Here is a 13280-nt window from a genome sequence, read left to right as displayed (position 1 = left end):
TTTTACAAGCAAAATGTCCAATGGCAGATATTTCCTGTCTGAAAAATAATTATTTAATGTACCTGTGCTCTAGACTGAGCCTGGACAACATGCTTTTGTCCCAGTAGGACCTCCCCGACTCACTGTCTCCAGGAGCTTGACATTTATGGCAACATAAAAAAAAATCAAGTTGTAAATAAGAAATCAGCCCCCAAGTACTGCCTTATGTGGATCATCATATATCACATAGCGAAAACAGAAACAGACAAATCTTGCAGCTACTTCAGATCAAATAAATGAGTGACAGAGGAGGCCATGTTTTGGTAACCCAGAGCAGGCATTAGGTAATGTTCAGGATGTATGCTTCTTAAAGTGTGTGGAGGAGTGACCCTTTCTTGACATCCTGACTAAACCTGCCCATTGTGCATTGTAGCTAAAAAAAAAAAAAAAATTAAAGTCTAGATTTGCTGTTCATTGCTAACATCTGTGTAATAGATTGTATGTGAAGATATGGAATGTTCCACTGAACAAAGATTTTTAAAATACTTTTCTAATAAGATAATGAACACAGATATTTAACATGAGCTACATCCGAATCATGAATGGGATCCATTTTTGTGGCCTTTCATTGATCGACCATAAACACAGCATCATTTTCAGTGATTTGCTTTATCATGTACATAACTGAAAGAGATTTTCAACAATGAGTTGTTATGGCTAACAATGTGGGACATTTCCTTTCTTTAATGGGAAAAGGAGACCTAGTTTGAATGTGAATCTTTGGATGTTATATACATTTTGATTTAGTCCCACCTAAGGCAATATCAGCATTATCAGGAATTTATAAGATATTTGGGAATAAAATTAAGCAAAAGTCTTTCAAATGCCATTACTGATTACAATCAATCTAACCCTAACGCTAACCCAATCAGTGTTTGCAGTTAGCATTGGTTTATTAATTTTTACAGTTATTATACAGCTGTTAAAGATTAAATCACAATTTGATTTGACCATCTAAACATTTGGGTAAAGATCCTTGAATTATTTGGCTAGTAATCTTTCGTAGCCATCTATAACTCTAAACGCAGGCCTGTTTCACTCCACTGTTTACAAACAATACTGTAAGGAAAGCTTTTACAGCCTCAGTAAATAAAGAACTTGTGTTTAGCTTGCAGTCGTTTCATGCAAAACTCAGAGAACAAATTTCAGAGTAAAAACATTCTTCCATGAATCACTATTTAAACAAAATCAGTAGCAGGGTAACAGCATTTCAACAGGCTGAGCCATACTGTAATTACAGGTTGGACCTTTATGTATATTTAACACATTTCTTTGCTGTGTCCCAAAGTAAATTTTATTAGGAGCGCTCTATCTTTCAAGCACTGATTTCATTTCATTGTCAAGTGTCCAGGATTAATGTAGCAAAATGTGATCTTGAAACAGGTGACAGATTTTAAGCACCAACGAACCACCAACCGAAAAGAAAACAGCGTGCATCAATTTCAACATCTCCTTAGCTTATATGAATAAAACGCTGCCTCAGTAGCGGAGCTGTTGAAATAGCTGGAATGGGGGAAGGTAAAGTGGAATAAAGAGCATTCCCAAGATGACAGTTATGATTGGTAGGTGTGAATGATTAGCAGAAAAGTCTTCCAACTGGCCACAATGCGACTTTATGAAGCATACCTCGAATGAACTAACCGAAGCGGCCTATAACTCACAGTTAAGAAACCATTAAGAGAAAAAGTAACTCTGCAAAAGTCATTTTTCAAGTGAGGTTTTCCAGGCTAACAAACCTTAAAGTTCTCATGTGAAGAAGTGGCCAAGCTATCAAAGCCCTGGCTGCACCATAAAGGGACCATTATCGAATACATTGTAAACCCTCCACTTTGTTCTTTGCAGCAAAAGCTATAGACTCGGTTATGGATGACATCTGAGATCTTTATTGGTTTGTCCAATGTCATGTTTAACAGAAACAGCGCTGAGAGTGTGATCCACGGAGAATTTCTTTTAAATCAGGTTTTTACATGTTATGGATGTTTTCAGTGTTCATTTGCTACCTTTCCACTTCACTGCAATGTTCAAATTTCACTTAAAGCCGTGATAATCGTCAGAGTTAAAGGTCAATGGGACTGTGAAACAGTAATAGTCAATGCTGACAATCTCAGACTTTGGGTGGGAGAATAAACACTGTATTTCTGGCACGGACAGGATCGCAATGTGCATGCAAAGAACATAATGTGTCTGAACGTAACTCCACAACAAAAGGAGGAACTGTTGCTGAAAGCGAAGCCAGGATTTATGACATAATAGGGTGGGCCAATACAGGGAATGGGTACAACACATCCAAAAATAGATGCTGAACTCTGAATTTATACATGAAATGAGGGTGTTTCTCTGGATTCGGCGTGTGTGTATGAGCTGGCTTGGACCAGAGGAGTGCAAATTCTTTGAAACGGGGGTGGGTGGGTGCATGTGCTCTGTATGTGTGAATGTGAAGTAGGTGCAGTGTGAAAAGGATGAAAAACGGACAGGAATACTGTTCTGTGTTGAGAGTGCAATTTAGCATGAATCAAAAGCAGCTTTCCTGGCTCCCGTTCTGTATGCTGCTGTCTGCCAGGAAATGGGATTTTTTTCATATTTTTTTGCAGGTAAAAGTCTTTGCAGAATGGAATCAAATGAGGTATTTTTTCCCTACCGAATGTTAAAGTGTTAGAAGTTTGGGGCAGACCAGTTGGAAACAGAAGAAAGCTGAATTTTGGAGACAGCAGGGGGGTCTGCCATATATTGGTCCCAACTCCAAACCCCTTCTGGACCCCTTGCTGAATTGAATCATGACTGCTTGTAAAATACTGAGCCCTCTATTAAGTAATTTGCCACCCACTGGGTATACAGTTTAGCCTCAAGTGATTCTACTAATCAACACTACATAAGTACTCGTAGAAAATAATTTATGAGTTTTATTCATGAGGAGAAATGCAAGTTATTCCGTCCAGTAAAACGCTGTATGTAGGTAATCACATACTGTAAATTAGTCAGGATTTTGAATGGACTCTATTCATCTAATCATCATGCAAACAACCTTACCAATTAATATTGGTCAATATGCAGAGATTGATACAATTTATTCATATGATTCTACTTGTACCTTACAGTGAAAAGACATTTGCTGTTGCTGAAACATTTTTTTTAATATAACATTGTAAATAACAGGAAATATAGGTCACTTATTGACCTGCTTGAATCAATGTTTAGTTCAGTTTTAGCTTTAGTTATTTTCACAGTGATATAAAGAAGCAAAGTCATTAGAAATTGTGATTTAATAGTTAAAAAACTCAAGAAAACAAAAGTAAAATTACAAATTTCAAAAAGATAGAAAAGCCCAAATGACTTTATGGAAAATAAAACAAACCTCAAAACAAACAAAAGAAAGAAACCTGGACCCTGAGATTGCAGACAGAAGCAGCATTTCTGGTCAAATACAGTTTATCAGTTCATGCTTTTTTAACTGACGGGTCATGACCCAGAAATATGTTGCAGGGCCATTTAACAGGGTGATGGACAAGATGGCCATAAAAAACCTGCTGACTGACTTTAACAACAACTGAAGGGCCGTTATGAACCCCGAGCTGAAATATCCTCTTTCATATTGTTGGGAACATAAAATACTTATGCAGATACGATGCTTTACACAGATAAAAACAGAGATCAGTTTGAATAGACCCTGAAACCACATGCTCACACCGTACCAAACAGGAATGTTGCTGACAAAATTTGCCAAAGTTTCATAGTGTGAGAGGACCATGCAGTGTTTTGGGGTCTTGAATTCTATGAGGACTTATTTAAATCATACATGACCAGACTCCAAATAATTCTGCAAAGGCCCACAATTTTTCTTAGTTTTGTTTTTTATTCATAAAGAAGAGCTTTTTTGATGTCTTGATTTTCAATAAATTTCGCCACATCTTCATTTGCAACATCATTTAAAATAAGAAAACAATGAAATGGCTACCAGTTACCAGTTCCTCACCAACCATTATCTGGTAATTTACAAACCACCTGTCAGCTAAATCAAATTACTTGGTGATTCTATGCTGTTACTCAGTAGTTCACTTCATTTCAGGACTGGGTATGCTAAAATGCGACCAATAACTTACTGGAGGGGATTTTCTAGGGGAATTTTGGGGTGGAAATGAACCCATTAAGTCCCAAAATAGACCGAATGAAAGCATGAGGCAGATCATCGATGCTACTGTTTGTGACCGCAACAGATCGTATTTGGTGATGACAGTAAAATATGTCATCACAACCAAGTTCACAGTAATATATTGAGAGAAAATCCTACATGTACAATCTTAAAACCCCAATCCACAATTTTACCACATACTGTATAATTAGGGTTACAGCAGACTCTGGGTGGAAAAGAAAGAGAAGAGGCTTTTAACTTCTAAACCAATCATAACTCAAAATATAGATCTATTCAACTCCAATTACCTGAATATCAAACATTACAAATGTTAAACCTTTTACAGATACATTAAAAACACATGTATTGCAGTTGCATATGTTATGTTTTGGGCATAAAAAGCTCTGTCAATCAATTTGATGATAAAAATAGTTTTAGTTTTCGGGCTACCTCTTATATTAGATTCCTGACTGTGCCTTTAATGCACTTTCAACACAATTATAAATGCATAAAATGACTGGATGCTTTGGGTTTGGGTGCAACGCCCAAACGCACGCAGCATTTTAATTTATTTATCCTGGGATTGTATAGCACTGCGTCAATGCATAACTATCCAGTGTCCTTATTAGCTGAATACAGGAGATGCCTCAGCGCCCACTGTAACCATTCGGCGGTGAGCTGGTTTGCTGAGGCAGAGTGGAGTGGAATTGAATGGTCTGCAGTGAGAGGCTGTGGGTTGGGTTTCTCTGAGGTTATGGTCATTCTCCCCTGGGAAAGTGGTGAAGCCTGGCTGTTTACTTTGGAGTACCTCTGCCCCTCCCCTTATATAGCCTCCGCTCGGCAACCTATGATTACCTCCATTGGTGCACACCTGTCACTTCTGACCCCTAAATGATGAAATTATGAACAACCATTAGCGCATTTTTAATCTATTTCAGGCTGCTCTTAGAAAGTAAAGCTAAAAAAAAAACATTTAAAATTGGTTAAATTAAGGTTTGGGTGTTCTTCCTGAAGCTCCTCTTCAATATTCTCTTCGTCTGAATGTTGCATGGGCGCCACCTTCTTGCCACTGCAGGTGTGCGTGTGTGTGTGTGTGTGTGTGTGTGTGTGAGGGGTTTTTGGGGGGTGGAGAGGGTGTCAGGACTGGACTTAATGGGTAGGGGCTAAGGTAGTGCCTGCATCTTCACCCAAAGAGGAGTTCCACTTTCTCTCTCTCTGCCTCACTCAGACAAACAGGCAGGCTGGGCTCACACCGCTGGGCTCGACACACACGCTCAACTCTCTCGCTCCGGCCACCAGAGAAGATGCTTCACTGTTGCTCTTCATGAGATTACTGAAGGACCGGGTGGTGTGGCAGCAGTGCAGCTGATGGGCTGCTGCTGCTCTTTCTATCTTTATCTCTGTTTTCATTGGGACGTTGGGGAGAAATAAATAGCTCAACACACACTGTTGGGAGGCAACTGAATGGAGCAGACTCACAGGGGGTTTCCCCACACTGCCCTCGCACCAATGGAGTTGGACAGAATTTTTGATTTGGCCAAATTGTATTTGGCAGTATAATTTTTTGTTTTTATTATTATTATTATTTTTTAGGATCTCTTTTTAAGAACTTGTGGACTGACCATTTTGTGGATTCTCATTCTAAAGATTCACCACATGTAAGTCTCTATCACTTCTTCATTTTAACAAACTTTTATTGACACAAGTAATGCCAGGTGGGAGCATTCATGTCCTTAGTTATAGTGTAATGTTTTGGACTGTCTACACTGCTGGTACCATAAACTGTTAAATAGCAGAGTAGCTGTTAAGCATTTGTGTCTAAAACAAAGTCTGGATTCATGCATGCAGGAGGTGATTCTTGCTGTTGAAGTGAATGTTAGAGTAACATGTCTTGTATTCTGCAGATCGTAGGTTGCAGGATGTGCTCGATAGCCATGCTCCATCAGTGGAGCCTTGCTGTGTTCTTGCTTTGCTCCCCAGTGACTCTCTATGGGAGGCCAATTGATGCACTTAGTAGCAGAACGTGAGTTATACTTTTTTGTTATTTTTGTTGCATTAACTGCACCTCTGTTATTCTCTGTCAAACTCAACACTGTAAAAGAACAGGAAAAGAATGAATGGATCCAAAAGTTGTGAAATATTGAACTTTGTAAATGAGAGACTAGAAAACACCTAAACATGGGAGCAAAATTGTTGAAAGATTCTTGCTGTTTACAATTAGACCACACACCCACAGTCTGTGAGTACAGATAAAAGAAAGGGATAGGAGACACTAAGTCTAACATTGGTTTTATGGGTTCTTGAGTTCAGACTGTTGGCGGCTCTCAGAAATCTCGTTTATGCTGCCACCTACTGTACTGAGGCTTTCAGGATCATGACCTTCAATTTCAGCAGCCAGCACTTATAAAACAGTTCAAGACACAATCTCTACACTGTGGTGTCACATAAAACATTACAGCAAAGTCATATAAAAAAAAGATGTGTGGAAGTTTTTGTTGGTATTGATTCAGAAATTTGGTATTGGCGTTTGATTCACACAAAAAACTCTCTCTTATTGGCAATCTTAAAGAAAAGTTAACTTACTACCCTAGTTGCTGTATGCATGATGCTATTGTAGGATGCTACTATCTAGTCAACATATGAAGCTTTTCTACAGCCTATTTTCTATCTTTACAACATGTAGATCTGAGTATGACCTGTGACTCCTCTCCTCCATGCTCGCAGGAGGCGGTCAGTGAGCCACGCCCAGCTGATGCACGACAAGGGCCGCTCCCTGCAGGAGTTCAAGCGCCGCATGTGGCTGCAGGAGCTGCTGGAGGAGGTGCACACGGCCGACGGCGAGCGAGCCCCGCCCCTACAGAGCAGAACCGCCGGCCACACCTTCAGCGGGAGCGCCCTGCGCCAGAAGCCCCCCGGGGGCACCAAGAACCTCCCCCTCAGGTTCAGGCTGGACAGGGAGGGCGCTAACCTGCCCCAGGAGACCAACAAGGCTCTGGCCTACAAGGACCAGCCGCTGAAGGTGGCCACCAAGAGGAAAAAAAAGGTGAGGTTAGGCCGGCGGAGGGAGAGCGACAAGAAGCGGAGGAGGGCGAGGTCGGTCACAGCAAAGGAGCCACAAAGGACACAGTACCCCGGGTGACAGACTGCAAAAAAAGGCCTTTGGGTGCTGCACTAAGACACTGACACAGGTTCAGCATGACTGAGGTGTGAGAGACTCAACCCACGGCTCGCTCAGTCACTTCATATTACGGCCTTGGGGCTTTGCTTGTATGATTATAATCCGCTACGTTTGTATTTTTGTGTTTTAATACAATTTCATACTTCCTGGAGTTTTACGAACTATCATCATAACATCCTCTTAGATCCATATTTATTTGGGCTAATCTATATGCCTCTATAACCCTGAGTTACTTCAAAACAATGCCATATGGTTTAATCTCTAACCAGTTGTGTGCACAAGTAGAGCTTAGGAGGAAAATATTTATTGTCTGTACATAGTGTAACTTCACACAAATTGGGATGCTGAGTGGTCTGCTATTTGGTTGGCTCTTCATGTACTGACTAATTGTGGACGTACAATCATGACGAACTGTTCACTGAATACATCTATTAGAACTGGTCTGCCATAATTTATTTCATGTTTAAAGTGTGTATTTATTTTGTGAATGTATCATGGTGCTGCTGACTAAATTCCATAATGCACTTTAGTTATATCCTGTACATGTTCTCTTGTGGTTGATTTTTGATTTGATGTTTCTTTTTGATGACCATACTTTTCTTTTCCCACCTTAGATCCCTCATGGACTTGTAACTTATTGGATGCTTCATCAAACCCACTCTCATCATTTTACATTATAGTTTATTTTTTATAGAAAAAGCCCAAGTCAGGGGCTGTCAGACTCATTTAAAGTTCTTCACTTGCACTGAGGACATACTGTACATGTTTCCAAATAATCAAACATTAAAAATGTAGCCATTAGAAATAATTTGATTTGTAGTGTCTTTGTTTACTAGCATATCTGGTTAGCATATGCCATTTGATGGACACTTATCCAAAGTGCCTTACAGTACCATGAGTGCATACATGTACATTTTTAGCAAGGGTGGCCCCAGTGGGGACTGACCTCTGACCCCTGCTCTATCCAAAAAAGGTATTTTGGTAACAGTATAGATGTGGCTGCTCTGTATTTCTTACAACACTGTACATAAAATGATGCTAAAATGCAATAGAGTGATTACAAAGCAGATGAATGTAAAGTTAAATAAGAACATGGACTTTAGCCTATTTTAGCATTGAGAGTGTTGTTGAGATGCAGTAGACAAGTGTAACTACTACACTGTACCTTACATAAACTGTACAGTGCAAAATCATCAGTGTTAATAGTCCAAAAAATAAGTTATTTTAACACTTTAGTTTTGAACATCCGTCCCAGAGCTCAGATCAACTCTATGACTAGACAAACAACCCTCTAATCAACACTTTCAACTCCAAATAATTGTCTCTGAAAAACCAACACTCATTAACACTGGACAATTTGCTGTGTATATGACTTTTACGCTGATTTCAGACACAATTTGGTATCAAGATTGTTCCAAATTGGGGGTCACTGGGTCACTGTACCTGTTACACTTAAAATGTAAGAGACAAAAACCCCCAAAACAAAACAGGGCAGCAGGGTGGCATAGTGAGTAGAGAGACCTTAGGGAGACTGGCGCTGTTGTGTGGCTGATCCTGACCTTTGACTTCACTGTGGAGGGGGTGGGGTGGGGGGGATTTCTGCTTTGGAGATCAATAGAGTATCACATAGAAGTACTTGGAAAAGAAAAAAGAAGAACAGGAGTTAGGTCAGAGGGAATTTGTTATATTTTTATTTGGTGCAAAGGTGGTGAATTAGAAAAAAAAAAAAACATCAATGTTTTTGTTGACTTTTCGGCACGGACAGCACAGAACGAGGCTGTTTATGTCGCACTTGAGAACATGTGGCATTTTTAACAGCCACCGACTGAGCGGTCCAGACATGGTAATGGTGGGGAGAGCAAATGCATCAGTGTCAGCTATATCCTGTGCTAAGAGCAGCAGTGTACACCGAGGGCCATTAGCTGACACAGAGTCATAAATGCTGTGGAATAGCCTGATAAAGCCGCCATCAGGAGCCTGCAGCTCACACCAAAGAAATCAATCTAACAACAGGAGAGGCATTAATAACTCCAGGGGAGACACGGAGAACGCAATCAATGGAGAGGTCATTTTTTCCTTTGGAGAGTATCCATCTTATGGTGGTTAAAGGTGCTGATTTTGAAATATACTCTCTGTACGGTACGTACACATCCCACAAACCATCTCCATAGAGAGAGGGGAGATATTTACGATGAATGTAATAGGTCAGGAAAGGTCAGTAAAACTTCTTATAAACAGCAAGGCAGCTTCAGTCCAGAAGGCATTTCTATATACAATTTAGTCCCAGAAAGATTCATACACACAGGCAGATATATAGTGTGAAGGTGTGTGAGTGTGTTTCTCCACTTAAGAAATAAACCACACTATATACAGTACTAATATAAAACACAAAATCACACAAATTCAGCATACACAAGAAAACCAACAAAAATGCACATTGCAATTAGTACTTATAATACAGATACAGATCTTATAATAAAACAAAAATAAAACAAAAGTCTAGATCACTGATTTACTTCTCAGCAACTGGACAGAGGCCCTTTCTCTTTAAAGCAAGTCGACCAGAATCAATTTGACCCAAGTGATGTTTGCCTTTCTTCCCTCCACATTCAGCAGTCACAGTTGTAATGAATCCTGAGAGGCTGAGACCTCTCCCTTCTCTTGTCAAGTTTAACAGGATGGATACAGGTCACACCGTTAAAACAGAATACTCCAATTTACCGTATGAGGATAGGACACTCTCAGATATGAGCCAGGAGACACTGCACTGAAGAAAGACAATGGTGAGTATTAGGGAGGGTTGTTAAGAGTTGAGAGGTTTAAAAAAGGATATATATGCTGTGTACTGTGACAAAACAAGTACCTCTACCTTTTCATTGGCAGTATAAATGGAAAGGCAGTAAAGTCTAGTTGTCAGTTATGTCTCAAAACACTAATTAAATGACATATTGTTTCTTAGCAGTCTACCATATTGCTGTTGTCATGTGAAAACCTTGTAACTCCAATTTTGGTGATTTTTATGTTTTCTACCATTCTTGGGTTTACGAAACCCCTTCAAATGCTATTGGAAAAACTCAGAAATGCATTGTGGCCAAGCTAAAAACAAGGCTGTGTTTCTCAGCTCCTGAAAAGATACAATATCTAACTTGGTTGTTTTATCAGTCAGACAGAAAACACATTTTTAGAATTGTCCTATCTTAAAAGTAGTGTCAAACCGGTGATAATATGAGTTTGGTGTAACACAGGCTGTTCCCAATACCTATGGGCTGATCTTTGCCTGCACCTGCGGAGTGATCCTTGGCATTGGGTTCTGTGCCAACCTGCTGGTCTTCTCTCTGTTTGCCAAGTACAACACGTTGCGTAAGAACCGCCTCGACATCCTCCTGCTCAGCATGACTCTGGCGGACTTCCTCACCCTGCTGCTCATCCCCTTCACCCTGCAGTCCGCCGTCAGCCACTCCTGGCCTCTGGGCGACACCTCCTGCAAGGTCTACCAGTTCCTCCTGGCCTTCAGCCTGGCGGCCAGCACCTACTCGTTGTGCGCCGTGTCCGTGACCCGCGCCATGATCATCACCAACCCGTACCAGCCGCCCACCATGGACCTGGTCATCCTCATGTTCGTCCTGGTCTGGGCCCTCAGCTTCTTCATCAGCCTGCCTCTGCGTATGTTTGCCACCAAGGAGAGCGTGGGCCCGAGCCTGGCGAACTTCACCTTCTGCCTCCCAACCATTCATGAGCACCACTACCAGGTGGTCCTGAGCCAGTTTGTACTCTACTATTTTGTTCCAATGCTGGTCATCGCCTTCAACTATGTCCGGCTGGCTCTTTTTCTCCACAAGAGCCCTGTAATGTCGGTGGCCAGCGCCAGGAACACCCGCCGCGCCTCCGTCATGGTGTTCTTGGCCGCCGGTACCTTCTCGGCGTGCTGGCTGCCCGGCTATGTGCTGGAGCTGTGTGTGTACCTGGGGCTGTACCGCCACGGCCAGGCCTGGGAGATGTTCTACTTCACCTGCACTGTGCTGCAGTACCTTCACCCCTGTGTCAACCCGGTGCTGTACGTGCTGCTGTCCAAGCGCTACCGCCACAGGAGGGCAGCCTGGCTCTTCAGCTGCAACAGGAACAGGGTGCACCCACAGGTCATCAGCGTCACCACAGACAGCTTCTAGACGTCAGCTGGCTTCACTCAGGCATCAGGAAAACACCTGGCAACATTCAGGGAGAGTTTTTAAATTAAATATTTATGCGAATCAACTGCTTTTGTGCACAATACTCTGAATTATATATTCTATGTTTTTTTTGTTTTTTTTTACATCAAAAAACCTTAAATAATAATCAGTGTTGGGTTGGTTACTTTGAAAATGTATTCCATGTGTTCAAAGGTAATTGCTTTCAGTTACTTTCAGATTATTTCTCCATATTTCAGTTAAAAAGGTACGGATAAAGCAAAGTGAAAAATTACAAAGTTCTGAAAATGTATTTATTATTTTAGGTTTGCATACAAGCACAAATTTTAGTTTATACACATTTTATAAACTACTTTATAAAATGTGTATAAACTATTTTATAAACTACCACTATTTAAATGGCCTTTTGAGTTCCTCGCTTTCATTCTAAAAGTAATCCTCTAATTTTTTACAAGTATCTGTAATTCAAATACATTCTTTTTTTGGTAGCATAACAGAGTACTTTCTTCTTGTCTTCATAATACATAGCCCCATTGCTAGTATCCTAATACTGTTCTGAATATAATATGATGATACAATAATAACGCTGCAGTTATGTCTCTATCCTTTTTACAGTAATTAACAATGAGCACATTAATATAAAAACATGGTGATGTTCCCATCAAAGTATTTTTGTACAAATATCTTAATTCTTTGTTTCTTTGAATTGTTCCAGATATTTTCTGTCTCTTTCCCTTTTTATGTTTCATTCCTGCTGCACCAGAACATCTTTGTTTAGAATATAGGACAAAGAAAAATGAGAGTTGCTCTTATTGTTCACAATCATTAGTTATTGTATCGTTTTACATGCATGAAATATTATGAAGCATAGCTGATTTGTATTTTGTGTAAAATTTGTATGTATCTACCAGTTTTGCCACAGGATCACCCATTTCTTCCGTTCCTCACTATTAGAGCATCATACTGCACTAAATGTTTTATTTTTGTGTGGACCGATGTGTTTACTCTTTCAATACTATGCCAGGAATGCCTTTCCCACTGTATGGGTTTGTGATATTTTGTCACTGACCATTAAAAGAAAGCTATAGTACTACAATGTTGGCCAAATTATCATCTTTTTGAGGTGCTGTAAATCAGAGCCAAACTAAAACTAAAACCAAAATAAAGAACAACAAAGCTAAATATATATATAACTTCAAGATAATTTATTATATATACATAGTGATTTGTGCTGTCCAATATATGTCTTGCCCTGTCCCACTGTATTTTCCTTTACATTGTATGTGAGTTCCTGTTGCTCTTGTCCCATGTGTTTCAGTAGTGGTCAGTGTGTCTCTGCCCCAGTGCCACCAACACTAATTCCTGGGCATTTACTGCAACTAAAGCATTTCTGATTCTGATTCACCATGACAGTAGATGTTTAAATCTCTTGAGGTGATGCAACTTAAAGCTGCTAAAGGATAACAGGTCTATTAGGTGTTGTGCAGATTTAGTAAAGGCATGGTTCTTCTGACACAAATTTGGTCTTCCAGAGCACAAATGACCCTCCATTTCCATCACCTTTATTTCATGCCAAATGCGGCATTGTTTACATTGTTAGGAAGTAAAGTAAAGTAAATGCTGTCCTGTGCTCGCAAAGATTGACAGACATCATGCAAAAATGTATAAATGTTTCACAGAGAGAGAGACAGAGAGAGAGAGAGAGAGAGAGAGAGAGAGAGAGAGAGAGAGGAGAGAACACCCAAAAGCTGAC

The 13280-nt window shown here is 40.2% G+C and overlaps 2 protein-coding genes across 2 annotated transcripts; both read left to right on the top strand.

Moving 5' to 3' along the window:
• The first annotated feature begins 5765 nt into the window (after positions 1 to 5765).
• Positions 5766 to 7304, top strand: pthlhb (parathyroid hormone-like hormone b). Its single transcript, XM_071518064.1, has 3 exons — positions 5766 to 5823; positions 6070 to 6188; positions 6890 to 7304. The coding sequence occupies exons 2-3, from the start codon at positions 6085 to 6087 to the stop codon at positions 7302 to 7304; spliced, it is 519 nt and encodes a 172-aa protein (XP_071374165.1). The 5' UTR covers positions 5766 to 5823; positions 6070 to 6084.
• Positions 7305 to 7360: 56 nt separating this feature from the next.
• On the top strand, positions 7361 to 11509 carry LOC139642963 (galanin receptor 2b). Its single transcript, XM_071518063.1, has 2 exons — positions 7361 to 7369; positions 10589 to 11509. The coding sequence occupies exons 1-2, from the start codon at positions 7361 to 7363 to the stop codon at positions 11507 to 11509; spliced, it is 930 nt and encodes a 309-aa protein (XP_071374164.1).
• The last annotated feature ends 1771 nt before the right edge of the window (positions 11510 to 13280 follow it).

Source organism: Centroberyx affinis, unplaced genomic scaffold, assembly GCF_046629955.1.
Source record: "Centroberyx affinis isolate AG114_WGS23_722 - 3 ecotype Tasmania unplaced genomic scaffold, CSIRO-AGI_Caff_v1 ptg000549l_1, whole genome shotgun sequence".
In the NCBI taxonomy this organism is placed as follows: Eukaryota; Metazoa; Chordata; class Actinopteri; order Beryciformes; family Berycidae; genus Centroberyx; species Centroberyx affinis.
Note: the sequence above shows the minus strand (reverse complement) of the source record. Positions and strands in the feature narration are given on the sequence as shown.

What these genes read in the sequence shown, in the direction of transcription:
- pthlhb (XM_071518064.1), top strand. Translation starts at nt 6,085, where the DNA reads ATGTGCTCGATAGCCATGCTCCATCAGTGGAGCCTTGCTGTGTTCTTG. An exon ending in GATGCACTTAGTAGCAGAAC is followed by an intron (nt 6,189 to 6,889) that starts GTGAGTTATACT and finishes CCATGCTCGCAG; the next exon opens with GAGGCGGTCAGTGAGCCACG.